We start from the raw sequence: 18,630 nt of genomic DNA, 5'->3' as shown, positions 1-18,630 counted from the left end.
ACACCTACAATCTTGCAGAGGAGGCTGCTCCATCTCAGCTTACAAGGGTTACCAGAGGTTTGGCAGCTTACATGTAGGAGTATGATGCTGCTATCCCATCAAAGTGGCTGGCCCTTGCTTAACGAATTCTCTGTAGGGGCCGATTAGGGATGGAGATCGAGGCAGACAGTTGTTATGTGCAGTGAGAGACAGAGAGAGTGAGAGAGAGCAGAGTAGAGAGTGAGCAAGTTTTCAAGTACAATGAGGAGTGTGTACCTTTAGGTTTTTAGATAGATATATATGTGTTGTAAGTACAAGCCCTAAGGGTGTGTTCACACCGGAGCACATTTAAAAGGCACGAGGCCTTTATTCCCAACAACCTCCCACCTAAAGGCAATATGCCTTAAGAGGAGAAAAGAATCAACTAAGTCTAGGTATGTACAAAGCTAAAATACATATATCTATCCAACTCCCATCATCTGTCGGCAATGAGCAGACCGCTGTCGTACTGCTGCGCATCCGAGATGTGGAATCCACCAAAAAGTTTTTGTGTGTGATATTTGTTACTTTGTGCATACTTAGTCGTTGTGTTTGCATTTTTGTTTTGCGTGGGCTGGAGATCAAACCTCACTGTTTAGTAGATGATTTAATGTTCACCCAAAAGCACACCTACAGACCCATGGAGGTGGGCAGCATAATGATGAACAAGAGACAACACATTAACATGATTCATTTCAAATGAAAGCCATTGTGACAATAAAGTTTGTAAAAGATGCCAAGGAGTATATAGATGTCCAAGGCTCCAGGTTAACTGTTATGTGGAAGGAGATGTTGGAATGTCATAGGACTTAACGAGATGTTGCCTTGGAGAGGCAGACACTTGAAAACTCAGTGGCACAAAATGAAGCTAGTGAAGCGCATGGACAGGCTTGACTCAACAAGGTCACTTTGATATACTTTTCTATAGGTGCTGGCAATTGTTACAGTGATAATGGGCTGAGTGTGGAAGGGCTTATTGTTTGAACACTCAGTGTCTTGTTGTAAATTGAGTGTGGGACTTAATGATGCCTTCAGTGGCAATGAAGGGTGCTGATCTCTGCTTTTGGAGGGAGTCGTGATGTGGATCAGGTTTATTTTAGACATTGTGCTGGTAACAATAGAGGGGGGAAAGCAGCGATGACGCCTGGCCTGGAGAAAAAGCAACGTACAGACAGTATGAAGGAAGAAACTTGCTGCTTCCGAGATAACAGATAAAGATGATGGTGGTGATGAACTGGGTACAGTTTCTTGGATTGTGATAAGCAATGTACATGAAAAAGCTGCCTTTGAGCAGAAGGCAACTCTGAAGAAACAGAAAATAGCGCAAAACATCAAGCAAAGGGGCCTCAACAAGGAAAACCAAGCGCGCAGCAAGCTCATCCTCAGCCAAGGAAATCGCATCAGCTATTAAATATGTGCAAGACGTGATACCTGCAATCGAGAAGGGGACTGGAACTTTATGCACTTAAAGAAATCGAGCAGAGAATGGAGAAGAAAGCTATTTGGCAATTACAGAAGGCATAGGAGTAGTCATAGCATGATTCGCAGCAGTAACACAGTGTATTCCTGCAATTCTCTGCCACACCGTTCCATGAGACTGGAATGAAGCTCTCCGTGATGCCTAGCTCGAATGAAAATGCTACAGCAGAGGACAAATAAAGCGACATCACCCAGACCAGCATGTCACCGACATCGTCCTGGTGCATAGCCAAGTAGACAGCAGATGACTCCACCCTCCAAGCGGCCTTGGACTATGCCTGTGGCCAGACTCCTGCAAACTGTAGACCTATCAAGTATGGTGCTCCTTGCTTCCTCCCTAACATCGTACTGAATCATGCCTCTTATGTATTCAATAGCTACTACCAGATAAATGCCAAAGGTGCCGCTACATGCGATTTGGAAGATTTCTGAATTCGAACGAAAAGTGTTATTGAAAGGAAGAAGCTTGAATTGCTTTAGCTGCTTGCACTGTGGCTCAAGTGGCAACAACTGAACTGGATAAACAGAGTGCTGGAAGCTCATCTTCAGGATTTTCAGAGTTTCTGATGACAGCAAAGAGTGGAAATCTTGTGCCCATGTTTTAGCGCATATTCCGTGACCATTTGACACCTGTATTGGCCTATCGCTGCTTAGTAAAAGAGGACGACAGGGAAGCTCCCAACTTCCTATTTGAATCAGTGGATGGTTAATCGGCATCTACCATTGCAGAGGGCATTTCAGAGCGTGATGGATTTCCTGCAAATGTAGATGACATCTTCCTCACAGATGATGCAAGTCCTGGGGTTCATATGATTATGCAATTCCTTATCGCATCTAGGAATGATGGCATTCTTTGTCCTGTTCCACATTGCCCTCTGTACTCTTCAGCAATTGCACTTTAGAGTGGGCTTTGGTTCCTTACTACTTGAATGAAAGCTTTGGATGGAGTCTAGAAATATCTGAACTAAGGCTATGGCTAGATGCTGCTTTTGCTGCAGGAATCAATGACAGCTGTTGTTGTCATCAATCCTAGAAATACAACAAGAAAATCAGACTGTGTTCACAGATCATTGGAGTCATAACAGAAATAAAAACAAAGACTTGACATTATTTTCTCATCTTGCTTATACGCTTGATTGATCTTCTATTTTGGAATTTCTCAAGGACCTCTGTGGTCGCGACTTTGCTTTCGAAAACTCTTCGACACCGCTCTGTTGGAAGACCCTTCATGAGAAGGTCTAAAGGGTTATCATCTGTATGCACTTTGACAAGCTCAATGCTCTTGCTGTCCAGTACATCTCTAATGAAGTGATACTTCACCTATATGTGCTTTGTCTTTGCATGAAAGACAGGATTCCATGCTAGCATGATAGCGCTTTGACTATCACAATGGAGAACAAGTAACTCTAAGATGCAAGGCTCTCCCACCAGCCGTGAAAGCTATAAAGCCTCCTTGCATGCCTCAGTGGCAACCACATACATTGCCTTTGTAGTAGACAATGCAACACACTTTTGTACCCTAGAGATCCAAGAGACTGCTCCTCCTCTGAGATAAACACGTACCCAGAAGTGGACTTTTTGTAGTCCGCATGACCAGCATAGTCTGCACCGTAAAGCCAATGACAGATGCCTTCCGCTTTCCAAAGCAGATGCACAAATCCTTTGTGCCTTTGAGGTATCTCATAATACTTATCACTACATCCCTATACTTCTTGCCAAGGGTTACCATGTATCTGCTAACCACTCCCACTGCAAAGGCAATGTCAGGAGTGTAGCAACCATAGCATACATCAAACTGCCAATACCTGAAGCATATGGTATCTTGGCCATTTCAGCCTTCTCATCATCAGATGTAGGGATGTCCTCTACACTAAGTTTCATATATGGAGGCAATGGAACCCCAATTGTTTTCCCCCCCTACATATTGAAATGCTGCAAAACTTTGGAGATATACTCCTGCTGAGATAGATAGAGTAAGCATTTTATTCTATCTATGAGTATTCGCATGCCAAGAATGTGATTTGCATCATCAAGATCCTTCATGTCTGTGACAACTCTATAGAAATAGAATTTGTATCATTCTTCATTATTTTTTCTATATAATGATTTATTAGATTTGTTTCCTTTGCACTAATTAGATATAAAGAAAAGTACATTGGAGCTGGCCACTAATGAGTGGTCACAGGTTATGGTGGACCCACGCAATGGGTTAGAGAAAAGATAGTTCACACTTCCACCTATATGGCCCGATTGGGCACTTGTGACCAGAACTCACGCATATCAGGGTTAGACTCGCACACAAAAAGAATTGATGTCTTGAAGTATGGGCTAGATCCGCCAGAACAGACAGTTACAATCAACAAGATGGCATGATCATGAAATGCTTGTACAATGTGCATGTGTGGGTTGAAAACTTGAAATACACATTTCTTTGCATAGGAAAGTCACATGAAGATTCTGATACCGTTTTTACGATGTACACGGAAAAAGCTTTCATATGACACCCATATTGGGAGGGTCCCTAAATTTTAGGAGGTCCCTAAATTTTAGGAGTCTCGAATTAGCCTAAAAATGCTAGACCTAAAAAATAGGGATGTCATTCTAAAAATAGTAAATTCTGTACTCTGACTGTGCTTACTAAATTTGGTTGTTTCTATTCTTGACAGTATTCAGTCCAAAAAGAAAGACCATAGAGAAGAGACAAGTGTCAAGACACTTGTCACACAAGTTTCCAAGTGTCCCACCACTTGTCACATCTCATGACATGTGGCTGGACACTTGCCTTGTGCTACTCCACTTTCCCCTTTTGTACTAGCTCTTTCCTCTCCTATAAATAAGAGCTCGTTTTTCTTCATTCAGCATCATTTTTCTTTGCTGTAAACTCATGTACAGCACCCACAAATAGCCAGAAACTGGCCCCATCCATCCCCGTCATCATTCCCCACTTCTCTATTATAAAATTCCTCCATATTCCCTCTTCTATCACTGCTGTTTTACAGGACAGCAAGCCTGTAAATTCATTACAGCACCTCCTTCTTGAGCTCTTTCTTCCATTTTAGAAACAAGAAGCAAGCCTATCCATGTACTGCTGATCAACGATGAAGAAAGTCTGATTTCCCCTCTTTCTTCTCTCATACTGTAAAGAAATCGGTTCTTATCATTGCATAATAGATGATGCATGTGTATTTGTACATCTTTGCATGATCTTGTGAGAGTGAGAATTACTTCTCCTCACTCTCAGGTTGATTGTAACTGAGCTCTTCCCTAAGGGACTTGGGTTGAGCAGAATCTCGAAAACAAGCGAATATCATAATTCTTAAGCATACTACGTTGTTCGGGGCGTTTACAGTGGTATCAGAGCTTTGGCTCGGTCCTCACCCAACACTAGTAATGCTTACAATTATAAGTTTGTTTGTTTTCAACCCTTGCATTGAGAGCTTGAGCATATTTTTCTTACAGTCTCAATGGATCAGTCGAGTGCTATCCTTCAAGCCATTCAAAGTCTTAGAGAGGAGAATCAGCAAATTCGTGAGCAACTTCTCAAACTAGAAAAAGTTGAGAATCCCAAAGAATTCAGGGAAAGAAGCCCGTCTGCTTCAAGGAAACAAAGCCATACCAATGAAAGGAGCCGATCAAGAAGTCCAACTACTTCTAAGAGGCAGTCCCATTCTACTTCAAGACAAAAGAAAGAGATCGCGTCGAAGCTCATCTTCTTCTTCAAAGTCATATGGCGCCTACTCTAATGGACCCTCTTCTAGTGATGAAGAGTCACACCCTTCTCGTGGAAGACCTCATCATCGTCAAAGGCATCGACATTCTTCAGCCTCGTCTCAATCTTCATCCCCATCAAGCACTTCATCATCTTCAACCTCAAGATCCGGGCATGGACGAAGACATAAGAAGAAGAAGAAGACTAAGTCACTATCTCAACTTAAAAAGAAGATCAAGTTCAGTATGTATGATGATTCCCGAAATCTTGATCTTCTTCTGAAGTTTATTCGTCAATTTCAAATTTTGTATGGTCGTGACAAGTATAAAGAAAAAGAAAAGATTAAGTTTGCAGCTTTACATTTGACCGACCTAGCCCATACTTGGTGGACGGGGTTGAAATATGATCATGCTACCCCAAAATCATAGCGGTCCTTTATTCACATGATACAAAGCCAATTTATTCCTGTTCATTTCAAAAGAGATGTAAAAATGGAATGGGATCAGCTTTGGTAAAGGAAAAATGAGTCACTTAGTGACTATACCAAGAGATTTTGGGAACTACTGTTGAAGGTCCAACATTTCAAGAAGATCAGCAGTTCGAAAAAGCTTAGGAAGTTTCAAGGAGGTTTGCATTTTAAACTTCGTACTGCTCTTAATCATTATCATTGTTCTACTCTCAGGGAACTCATTGACCATGCTGATACATGGGAAATGGAGCACAATGGCAACAAATCATTCCAAAAGAATGATGAGAAGAGAGTAGATGCTGATGAGGAGTATTCAGCCCCAAATGAAGGACAAAAACAGCGGCAAAAGCAGCCATCAAATCAAAAGAAGATGAAGCCCTATGCACCTCCTAATGCTCCTCAACTTCGCTCCAATCTATACCTACAAGCAAAGCAACTTTCCGAAGAAGAAAAGCAACGCTTCATGAAAGAAGGGAAGTGCTTTAAATGTGGACAAACAAGCCACATAGCGAAGCAATGTCCAAACAAAAGACAAAGCAAGGTTTCTGACAACAAGCCTAAGTCGCCAGTGGAAATCAATGCTATCAGTGATGTAGTTACAAACACAACTCACACTCCAGAGATGCGCAAATCATTAAAAGCTTGGGGACAGTTGCAAGATAAGCAAGCACTATTCCTGATAGATCTTGGGACGAATGAAAATGTCATTTCCTTGCAATTAGCTAAAGAGCTTGGATTAAAGAATGAAGAGATGGACACTTCGGCAGAAGTTCGCCAAGCTTTAAATGCCGATGAAGGTGACACAATGAAGACTGTGACACCCTACATTGGCAAGCTCAAGTTTCAAATTCAAGGCTACAGTGACGAAGATACCTTCTGTATCGGAGACCTTGATGGTTGCGATGTGATTCTTGGCATGCCCTTCTCTCAGAAAAAGAAGGTAGAACTCACCAACAAAGACAAGAAATACAAGATCCAAGCTGGAGTTTCTGAATACACCATACCTATGAGCGACTTCAGCTCTTGAAAAAGTATAAAGATTGTTTTTCGGAATATCTTCCTTATCAGCTTTCCCCAGAAAGGCCAGAAGACCATCATATTGATATTATTCCGAGCAGTTCTCCTCCTAATATAGCACCATACCGTGTGAGCCGTCCTCAACAAGAAGAAATCAGAAAGCAAGTCGAAGAACTACTCAACCGTGGGCTAATTAGACCAAGTAGCTCACCATTTTGTTTACCGGTTCTTCTTGTTCAAAAGAAAGATGGCATATTCAGGATGTGCATTGATTATCGAGCCCTCAACAAAATCACTGTGAAGAATCGGTTTCCTATTTCCAGAATTGACGACATTTTGGATCGTCTAGGAGGCTCAAAGGTTTTCAGCCGCATTGATCTAAAGAGTGATTATCATCAAATTAGGGTAATATCACAAGATGTATACAAAACTGCTTTCCGCACTTCATACGGTCTTTATCAATTCTTGGTGGTTCCTTTCGGATTAACCAATGCACCAGCCACCTTTAATCGAATTATGGAGCGCATCTTTAGAGAGCATCGACAATATGTCAGTACTTTCTTTGATGATATTCTTGTCTTTAGCAAGAATGAAGAGGAGCATCATCAGCACTTGGAGATTGTTCTACAATTACTTCAACAAAATCAACTCTTGGTAAATGGTAAAAAGAGTGAATTTTTCATGCATAAAATAAATTACCTTGGGCATGTCATCTCTTCTGAAGGGATTCAGATGAATCCTAAAAAGATCAAGATAATCCAAGAATGGCCTCATCTTCATGATGTACATGAGGTGCGATCGTTTCTTGGCTTATGCTCTATCGCTTCATCAAGCATTTTGCACATATGGCTTCTCCACTTCATCACCTTACAAAGAAGAAGACCTCTTTCCAATAGAAGGAAAAAGAGAAAGCAGCCTTCACAAGAATGAAAACAGCTCTTACTTCTCGACCTGTTCTTATCATTCCAGATTTGGTAAAACCATTTGTGGTGGAAGCAGATGCTTGGGGTGATTGTATTGGTGCAATGCTAAATCAAGAAGGCCATGTCGTAGCCTTTGAAAGCCGCTGTCTAAATGATGTGGAGAAAATGTATGACATTTATGAAAAGGAGCTCTTAGCAGTGATTCATGCTTTGAAGATATGGAAACATTATCTTTTAAGCGATGAATTCCTTATTAAAACTAATCATCAGAGCTTGAAGTATTTCAAGACTCAAAAGCATTTACAGGAGAAACATACAAGATGGAAAAATTTCTTGTCTATGTTTCATTTTCAAATTATATACACTCTAGGAAAACAAAATATAGTTGCTGATGCACTTTCTAGAGTGCCTTGCATTGCAACTATTACAGTGGCTCATCATGAAGATTTTCAAACAATGAAGAATACTTATGATGAAGATACCGATTTTACAGCAATTTGGTCAAATTTACAGCAAGGAGATTCTCATCCAAATTATTCCATCAAAGACGGTTACCTTCTCATGAACAACCGCCTTTGTGTCACTCTTCCTGTTCGACAAAAGGTGCTTAAAGAAAGTCATGGACCCCCTTATGCAGGGCATAGAGGGAGGGCAGCCACTCTAAGGGCAATTGAGCGCTACTTTTATTGGCCAACATTACGAAGAGATACACATAACTTCATTGAGGCTTGTCTAGTATGCCAAAAATCCAAGTATGATAAGCAGAAGACTCCAAGATTGTTGCAACCTCTTCCACTGCCCAAAGATCCATGGGAATCTATCACAATGGATTTCATCTCAAGTATTCCAAGAACATCTCAAGGTCATGATATGATTTGGGTCATAATTGATCGATTCAGCAAGCAATCACATTCTATTCCATGTCATAAAACATTGAAATCTGCACAAGCTGCAAGACTTTTCATTCAACATATCTTCAGATTACATGGTATGCCTTCTGAGATCATTTCAGATAGAGACTCCAAATTCACAAGTAACTTTTGGCGTGCTTTATTTGAGAATTCAGGAACCACTTTAAAGTTCTCCTCAGCTTTTCATCCTCAAACTGACGGCCAAACAGAGGTGATGAATCTCACTCTTTTGGATATGTTGAAAGCTTATGTTAGTGAACATAAGTCACAATGGGAGAAATATCTTCCATTATTGCAGTTTGCTTATAACAATACAGTGCACTCATCCACAGGGAAAGCTCCAAATGAAATAGTACAAGGTAAAGTGATTCCTCCTCCAATTATTCGCACTAAAGATAAGATTTTTGCTGCTGATGAGTTTGCTTCAGATTTAAAAACAACAATGGATCAAGTTCGAGCCACTATCAAAGTTGCCCAAGAGCGATAAAAGAAGCAAGCAGATAAATGAAGAAGACCTTTGGCTTTTGAAAAAGATCAATATGTCTTGCTAAAGTTTGATAAAAGCAAGCTCAAACAAGGTTCCGATCAAAATTTATCTTTTCCAAAGCTCTCCAGTAGATACTTTGGACCCTTCAAAGTGATTGAGAAAATAAATGAAGTTTCTTATCGACTTGAGCTTCCTGCTCATTGGAAAATACACAATGCTTTTCATGTAAGTTTGCTAAAACCTTACATAGGACCAGAACCAAAGGAACCCATTACTGAAGATCCCCCTGAAGTTCAAGAAACAGAGCAACTCTTCGAACCTGAACAGATTTTGTTTCACAAGGATCGAACCACGAGAAGTGGCCTTGTGACACGAAAATTCTTACTAAAATTCAAGAATCTATCTTCATCTTATAAACCCGTTTGCATGGAAGATTTTTCTACCCTTTAAGCAACTACACCAAGTCCCAAGTGCCATTTTTTTCAAGAGATTCCATCTCTGACAGCATGGCTTTATACCATTTCTTGTTGTCGCGTCTATCCATTGCTTCCTTGAAGCAAGATAGTTCACCACAGTCTGTCAACATGACATAATCAGCCACATTAATTGCACCATGAACAAACCTATCAGATTGGGACGATTTCCTAACCCAATGGTCATTGTTTGTTGGCTGTTCCTGTAAATTTCCATTTTCAGCATGCTGTCCTGGCATTTCAACCTGCAAATCAGCATTAAGAGCTTGCTATCCTGGCTGTTCTTGCACATGTAATGGCTCATTTTCTTGGGCAATAGCTGACTGATCATTTCCAGCATCATTTCCTACATTTATACGTTCATTTATAGCAGGTATTTGCTGCTATACAGTGGGCACATTTTGCTGTCCAAAATGTATTTCTTCCCGGAATACAACCCTACGGACCTCCTCAATTTTCGGGCTGTTTGTGCATGCGATCTTCCCGAAAGATAACGTCATTGCTAGGTACTACTTTCTGTTTCTCGGGATCCCACAATCTATACCCCATTTCACCCTCGTCAACATATCCTAGGAAAATGCATTTACAGGACTTTGGCTCGAGTTTGCTGCGTTTTTCTTTACGAATGTGCACAAAAGCCTTGAAGCCAAACACTTTTAAATGAGCATATGAATGAAGATGGCTTGCCCAAACACACTTCTTGGGGAACTCCCCCCTCCCAAAGACCTGTTTGGTGACCGATTAATCAAGTAAACCGCTGTCATAACAACCTCTGCCCAAAAACCATGGGGTAATGCAACATGAGACAGCATCGTACGGATCTTATCCTGTATGGTCTGATTCATACGCTCTGCAACTCCATTTTGGGGTGAATTATGAGGGGCAGTGAGCTCCCTCTTTATCCTTTTGCTATCACAAAATGCCTGAAAGGCCTTGGACACATATTACCCACCATTGTCACAGCCAAGACACTTAAGTGTCTTATCTATCTGATTTTCAACCAATGCCAAGAATTTTTTAAACTTATCAAGCACTTCATCATTGCTACGAATGGGATAAACCCATACCTTCCGTGTAGCATCATCGACAAAGGTAACAAAATATTTCTTTCCCCCTAAAGATAATCCTGGCATTTGACATACATAGCTTTAGAGGAGAAGATTTCAAAGAAATAGACTTTTTGTGAGACGTCTATGCATGTTTTCCATAAATGCAATGATCACAATGCTCAAAATCAGCATAACGAAGACAAAGCAAGTAACCCGAAAGAGAAAGCACTTTTATTCATGTTTGACTCATGCGTCCCAACCGGCCATGCCACAAAGAAACGCTTAGCTGCTCGGTCACGGCAACAACATGGTCACGCACACTAGATACATGAAGTGGATACAAAGTATCACTCTTGCAACCTTTGGCGATAGCCCTAGATCCCTTACACATCTTCCATTTTCCATCACCAAAGGTGGTATGAAAGCCATCATCATCTAGCTGCCCTATGCTAATCAAGCTCTTCTTGAGCTGAGGTATATGCCGTACATGCTTAAGTGTAAAGACAAAGCCATGTTGAAACTGTAACTACACACTGCCAATACCTGCAATCTCACATGCATAGTTGTCCCCAAGATGGACAATACCATGTTGACCCCCTGTATAGGCAGAAAACCACTCACGATGAGGGGTAACATGAAAGGAAGCACCTGAATCAAGAATCCAGGTATGCACGTCATCATCTGTATCTACAACTAAAGCATGTGCACCAAAGTGTGAAGAGACAAAGAGTACATCACTCCCACTGTCACTGTCATGAGTGACTACATTCACCTCTTCAATTTTTACACTGCTCTTCTTAGGCTGACTGTTCTTCTTCTCTTCCTTGCTATCATCTGTCTTCTTGCCTTTTCCTTTCTCTTTCTTCTATTTGTAGCAATCACGTTTAAAGTGATCCTTCTTGCCACAACAATGGCATTCTACATCATTGCTACGTGATTTACTGCGTCCCTTGCCATCATATTTGGCCTTTTGCTGTGATCTGCCCCTAGTATGCAAAGCACTAGAAAACTTACTGGATGCATTGTTCTGCCAATTCATCTCTTCCATAAGTAGAGCACTCTCTACATCAGCATACAACAGGATTACATTAGACTTGCTCATAGCAATCCTAAATGTATCCCAACTGTCTGGTAGAGTGCAAAGCAAGAAAGTAGCCTTAAATTCCTCATCAATCATGAACTTCAAGGCAACTAGCTGGCTGAAAATGGAGTTAAACTCACTCAAGTGAGTAGACATTGTTGTACCCTCTTTCATACACAAATCCATAAGCTTTTTCAGCCAATACACTTTGCTTGCAGCACTCTTTTGTGCATACAGTTCTTCCAGTCTAGTCCATATAGCATATGCAGAATCCAAGCTCTATGGTTGGGCGTGCAAGCTCATTTAAATCATCCCAATCATCCTGTTCCATGTCCGCGGGCTTTACCCCTTTGGTTTTGATTGGCTTTGCCTGTTTCTTTTGTAACAGGATATTGTAGCACTGCTTTTGCCAAACTGCAAAATTATGTGCGCCTTCAAGCTTCTATATGTGCATCAGATTACTGCTGTCATTGCTGCCAGCCATGATTTTCAGCCTAAATGTGACAGAAAAACCAGCAAATGCAGGCCCAAACTGTCACCCAAGTGACCAAGGTACAAACGACTACCAATTAGCAATAAATGACCACGCAGAAGCATAGATTTCAGATCTGTAATTAAATTTTCAGAAGCACCAAACCATGTGCTACAACATTATCCAACTGATTACAACTGTTGCAAGGGCATATACATCACATTACGTGAGGAATCCCAAAATTTCAGCTGCAATTTCTGTTGTACATGTACCCACGGGCATAAAATTTGACACGAACGGTCAAAAGCCCCAAAAATTTGTGCTCAAAACATCAAACGCACATCTGCATTTCCTCTGTCATGCATAGGACATGCCAATTTTTCCAAATATAGCAATTTCAGCAAAACCCCCAAATTTTACCAAGTGTTGATGTCCAAATTGCGCGGAATTCAACCTGCATGTACATAAAATCACCAAATGCTGCACAAATTTCGCCCAAACTTCAAAAGCCCCAAATTGCACGGGATCCAATGTGCATCAATATTGAGAAATTGGATAAATTTCAGCCCAATTTGCACATGTACATGAAAAGCCCCAAATGTCGGGGACAAAATGTCACAAAATTCCTGCAATTTTGAGACAAATGACCTTGCTCTGCATCACAATCCCTAAATCCGGGAAAGGCCCCAAATTTTCGGGCCAAGTTGCATAGATTTGGCCTTTTCTACCTGGCACGCGAAACCCCGTCAAGAAAGGGGTAGAAGTTGAATTTTTTCCTGTTTTTCTTTTTTTTTGTTAACGATTTTGAAAGAAAAAACATGACAGGGTCCATTGACCCCGAGCAGGTCGCCAACAGGACGTCGTCGCCTACGCCTACCCGCCACGGACCACTGTCGCGCGACTGCTGTCCCGTTACGCTCTGTCCTCGTCAGATTTCGCTGGTCCTTGCCGACTACTGCCCGTCACACCTGCTGCTGCCCTCTGGTCCACGCTCGACCAATCGCCTGGTCCTGCGCATGTCATTGGTCACCTGCGACTGTTTCCTCACTCCTGTCTGGCGACAGACACACACTCAACTGCTGTACATGAGCTGCCTTTGACCTCAAGGAGCGTCCACTCTGCGCTCTGATACCAGTTTGTAGGGGCCGATTAGGCACGGAGATCGAGGCAGACAGTCATTACGCGCAGTGAGAGATAGAGAGAGTGAGAGAGAGCAAAGTAGAGAGTGAGCACATTTTCAAGTACAATGATGAGTGTGTACCTTTAGGTTTTTAGATAGATATATATGTGTAAGTACGAGTGCTAAGGGTGTGTTCACACCTGAGCACATTTAAAAGGCACGAGGCCTTTATTCCCAACATTCTCAAGTGTGCACAAGCATTTAGGTGGCCCAATTATCCCTCTGCATATACAGCACAGGTGGCAAGTACATTAACCCCCCCCCCTCCCCCTTCAAACAAAAAATATCCCTGATGATACCTTCTGCACAGATCAATGGATTGCACATCAGTAACAGGAGGGAATGGCCTTCCCAAATCTCCCATGGAGGAGGATTCGGTTATCGAGCTAAGAGCGAATACTCGTGGATGGATGCTCTTGCTGCCTGGAAGGAGTTGCATGAATGGCGGCTCTAGCTGTGGCTGTGCCACCTTAGATGAGCTGGATCAGGACCTGGTCTCAAAGGTCTTAGCGAGTTTCTACCCTACACAAAATGGCCAAATAGGTATTGTGATGTGAGATGATGAAGAGTTGCACCAAGAGCTGGCTTTGAGTGGAGCAGAGAATGAGAAGGCATATGTTGATGCATGGAGTGAAGTAGAGCATCACCAAACCTTTCAGATGCCCTCTAGAAGCATTCATAGAACACTAGTGGGCGAGAGCCACCTCCCACAGCAGGTTACACATAAGGGCAGGGCAGTTGTCAGTTGGTTGGCAAAGATGTACAATACAAGGTTTTCACAACAATGCTCACTTATACTAAAGCACACTACCTTTGGGCATAACATGCAAGGTAGCCCAATCGGTTAGCAGAGGGCTTTTTCTTCACCCCACATACCCAAGCTTCAGGCGCTACTAGCAGCTGAGCAACAAGTCTGAGATGCATGACATAAAATTTATGAGTCTCGTGTTGTCATTGTTTTGGAGGCTTTGTCTGGCCAGCAAGGCCCAGAGGGCCTTCAATGTCATTATCACAAATCTGGAGCTGCTTGGAAAAGTCACAGGATGGTAAATCCCGAAGGCCATTCGAGGATGCTAGCAGCAGCTTAGCTTCATTCACAGCACTGGCAGAACTGCAAAAGGTGTTCCTTTAAACTTACCCTTGACTAATGATTAAACCAGCTCTGATGATCATGACACAAACCAGCTATGGTGATCTTGATAAAAGAAGACAGTTTTTATCATAGTCATATGATTGGCCCTAAAAACATTTGCAAGAATTTGAAAAATGAAGAACATTTGGCCTACCCATACTTAACTTTTTCAATGTCCTAAAAAATGTCATACCTTTTTAAGTACCTACCCTTTCAGCCTTTGCTTAAGCTCTATGCATATTGATGTATAGAATGGAAGATTTTAGTGCGGCTCCATTGCTGCTACTTACAAGATATTTATTGCTAAAACTACCAAACAGTGCTTCTTAAATATAGGACCACTATGTTTCAGCTTGAAGCAGTCAAACATACTTGAAATATATGTTCATACTCATATGTGTGTGAGCTTGCTTTGTAAATGATAAAAACTATAAGAGCAAACACAGATTTCAGCAAACTATGACACATATGAAAACAGCAATGGGCGAATCCTGAATTGATATGTGTGTTCTTTGGAAATAACCCAACTTTCCATAGGATTTTTTTCATGTTCGTTACATGTGACTGTATGGCTGTCACTGCAATCATAAATCTGGCTGGCCACTACTAATGCAAATTCCCAATTTTCTATAGTAGACAATGTCACAAAGCGTTACTTAAATCATTCTGTGCATGTACAAATTCAAAAGTGGAGATGACTCGATAAAAAGCCTATAGTTAACTCAGACTGTAACTAATACTCAGTTTATTTTTCCGTGATATGGTGTGTTGATGATGGACTAATGTTTGCCACATTGCTTGGACTACATCATACAAAAGATCAACTGTAATCATGGGATGACAATGGTAGGCATGAAAGAAGGTTTGATTTTACAAAGGCACAAGCTGAAAGGCCAGAGGTGGCAGAAGGCTGAAAACTTTCTACTCCTCCATAAGCACAGTAGGCATGGGCCGCTCTCAAACAAAGATTGTTTGCACTGCTCCCTTGAATTAAGGCATTCATGGAATAGTTGTTGGCCCAAAGTTCGGAGCACAAGCCAAGATTACTTAAATGCAGCAGCAGTGTAGACACAGTCTGCGCACTCAACTGACATCATTGACGATCTTATCCACAGTTGTCTACAATGATGATGCTACCAGCACCCTTAACATCTTCTTAAAACATAATCCAATATGCCTCACTTACAATTTCACAATGCTGATCTGAGTAAGGAAATGCTGTAAAAACGAGTATGAAACACATATTCATACATCCAAAACATCAATTACACCTTCAAGCATGCACAGAGAATATGGGATCTCACTCCTATATATAATATACTTGCATATTGTCTGCAGCTTCAGTATTTGTAATTTACAATATCAAAAAAATGCAAAACCACTAGTTTCATCTCATACTAAACTTAACTAAGCACCTTGTAAAGCAAAGCTTTCAAAGTGGAGCGGAGTGTTGGTGAGCTGTCTGTCAACACCTTCCTTGCAATCCAAGGATATGAACTGCTTAACACTTTATAATTGGGATCACTGCTTAGTGCGATCCCCTCCAACACTGTCAAACTGCATAATTGCAAAGGCCTTTTGTCAAATGAAATTTCCCTGCTCAAGACATGAAATCATACTCTTGACTAGATACTATATATCCACTGCTTAAGGGCTGACATACTAAAAGCTGAAACTTACTTGAAACTGATACGTGACCTCATTAGCAACTTTTTCTATGTATACGCAGAAATGCTTATAAAGGTTGCAAACTGAAAGCTCATGTAGCTTTTCTGGCTAATACTATTCATTCAGTGTCCTCACTATTGAAGTGATCAACCAGGAGAGGAGTCATCAGTTTAGGTGACTGAAGGACCAAGATGCTTGGTGAAGGAGATCGCATTGGACTGTTCATGAGCATCAACAACAGGCAAATCTGTTTCTTGCAGCCAGCAGATCAGCATGTAAAAGGCACTCTTATGGAGAAATAGTAGCGTTTGTGGGAGAAACACACAGTATGTACAGCAAACACACAGATAATGAGACAACTCAGAAACTCAGAGAGTGAATGTAATGAATAATGCAAAAGATACAAGGGGGCCAAAAGGTTCCATGTCCCATAGACCGGCACTAAGGTGACTTGTGATGAGTCTTTGATGCCGATCAAAGCTCGAGATGACTGCACTTTCCTGACCAGCCAGACAGAAGCATGGTGAAGAGAGCTGCGCTATGAAAGGAGCAAAATGCTATCCTTTGGGTAGAGGAGTGTTGATAATGACATCAGAGTTGCTTCAGATGAAGGCAACTGTAGCTTGATGATGGGGGCAGCTGCAGATGATGGATGCCAACTCTAGAAGACAGAATGATAATGATGACGATCTCCAATAGGCAGTCAATGATGCCTGAATGTGTCATCTGCTGTGGATGATCAGAAAACGCAAGAATGGCGCCAGTCACTGATGGCTGAGTGAAGTTGCCTGGCTGTGAGATCCATCCTAATAACCCTACCAATCTCTGAGCCGCTCCAGGTAAGAGATGGTGCATCAAGGGAGTACTGAAAGGGGAGGACCCTGTCCATGCTAACGCCATGAAACTCAACAAACCAGGATGACATCTCTGCATAACAACACGAAATATCACCCTCTCAGGCAAGCTATTGAGAGGGCTCAAGAGCCAACCGTATGAATCAGGTGCTCAGCTACTAGTCCATTGTTATCCTGTGCCAAGCCTCTGTTGAGTCTGTCAATACCATCATGGACCCTACTCTCTGTAAAGAAGGTGGTGGTCTCTAGGCAAGGCTCTAGTAGTGGTCAAGGAGAGGAGGTTGACATACTACTGTGTAGAGATTTGCTGCATACTGCTCCCATGTACCGAGGCATGTAATGGGTATGTGCAATGCTCTTTGAAAAGCCTCCAAGTCTCTCTAGAATCCTGATTCAGGAACAGCTGGTATACATCTCTCTCCAACTGGGCTAGAAATTCTCTCTTCTTCCGTTGTATGAGGCATCTCATGAGTAACTATGTCTGCCTATGAGTAGTGGATCCCAATGCTACCTCTATCTATAGGCAAGCTCTAGTCTCACAGCACTCGTCATCATACCAGCTGTTCCAAGGTATCATCCCAGTAGAGGTTCTCTGTGTAGGCAGTGAGTCTGGAAAGGTAACACCTGCTGCTATGTATCGAGCCTCACTAAACTGTTGGGTGAGCTCTTGTAGTGGAGTATCAGTGTCTGCATCCTGCAACAATCTAAGAATATCCACCTCATAGATATCCTCTCTCTCTATAGAGATGACGTACCTTGTGTATCAGTGGGCTGCATGCTGGGTCTGTACCTCAGTAGACTAGAGATCTATATTGAAGGATAGATAAGCACAATATACTACCCTCATCCAAAGCTACATATGGTGATTAACCCTTGGGTGGGGCATATTTGGATGTCATGGAGGGAAATAGCACATGGCAATGTAAAGTGTGTATTCCTCACCTTGCACTCTCACCCACATGTACCTGACCCGCTCATCCCTGGAGACTACCTAGATCATCTATTGAAGCTCCTCTCTATATAGCACTACCACTCCTCCTAAACCTTGGCTAATGTGGTCTATACACATCTCCTTCTATATGTAGACTTCCATCTATAGCTTGTCACTCATGAGAGTGTAGTGTGTGGCCCCTGATGTGTCCGAGTAGAATATTGTGTCTCTCCCTCTAAATGTCTCCTTCAATGCTCCCACAGCCAATCCTAAGGCTCCATTGCAATTCCATGTTGCTACTCTGAGGGTGGTCCCATAGATCCCACACCATCATTTGTGCATCTCTCCATAATCACCACTCTTCCTTCTCTGTAGAAGGCCAGCCTGCCCTAGAGCCCCTCATGTGGGCTAGTTGGGTCACTATGAGATCATCACCCAAAAACACATCAATGCCTTTTAATGCTCAATGTTGGGCTAGGAAGTCTCTCCTAGCCTCCAAGGTGAGGAAGAGGACAATGAGAGCACACTCTTTTGAGCCCCATTCTTTTTACTATTGTGCTTTTGTTTGTTTAAAGTGGTCTTCCCTTTCATCTCATTGATCTCATCATCTTCTTCAATCTCCCTCTCTTCAGTTTGTCCACCTTCCAATTTCAAGCTTCATCTACACTCACTTTCCTTCTCCCTCTCCCTCCTTCTCTCCCACTTTAACCTACTCTCCCTCTCCCCCTTCCCCCTCTTACTTTCATCCACACCCCCCCTTCCTCTCCTCTCCCTATC

The 18,630-nt window shown here is 42.0% G+C and overlaps 1 protein-coding gene across 10 annotated transcripts in view; it reads right to left on the bottom strand.

The window, feature by feature from the left end:
* The window catches only part of LOC148034759 (Protein kinase superfamily protein), a 148,810-nt gene that overhangs the window by 35,947 nt on the left and 94,233 nt on the right, over positions 1-18,630 (bottom strand). For all 10 annotated transcript variants that reach the window (XR_015691120.1, XM_087679728.1, XM_087679727.1 and 7 more), the window contains one exon: positions 15,816-15,957. Coding sequence is in view for 9 of the 10 variants with exons in the window: in XM_087679728.1 (XP_087535854.1) it covers positions 15,816-15,957 (142 nt within the window). In the remaining variant the exon portion in view is untranslated. The remainder of the gene's footprint in view (positions 1-15,815; positions 15,958-18,630) is intronic.

This window comes from Lygodium microphyllum, chromosome 6 (genome assembly GCF_053477565.2).
Source record: "Lygodium microphyllum isolate KBCC chromosome 6, Lygodium_microphyllum_v1.1.10, whole genome shotgun sequence".
Classification (NCBI taxonomy): Eukaryota; Viridiplantae; Streptophyta; class Polypodiopsida; order Schizaeales; family Lygodiaceae; genus Lygodium; species Lygodium microphyllum.
Note: the sequence above shows the minus strand (reverse complement) of the source record. Positions and strands in the feature narration are given on the sequence as shown.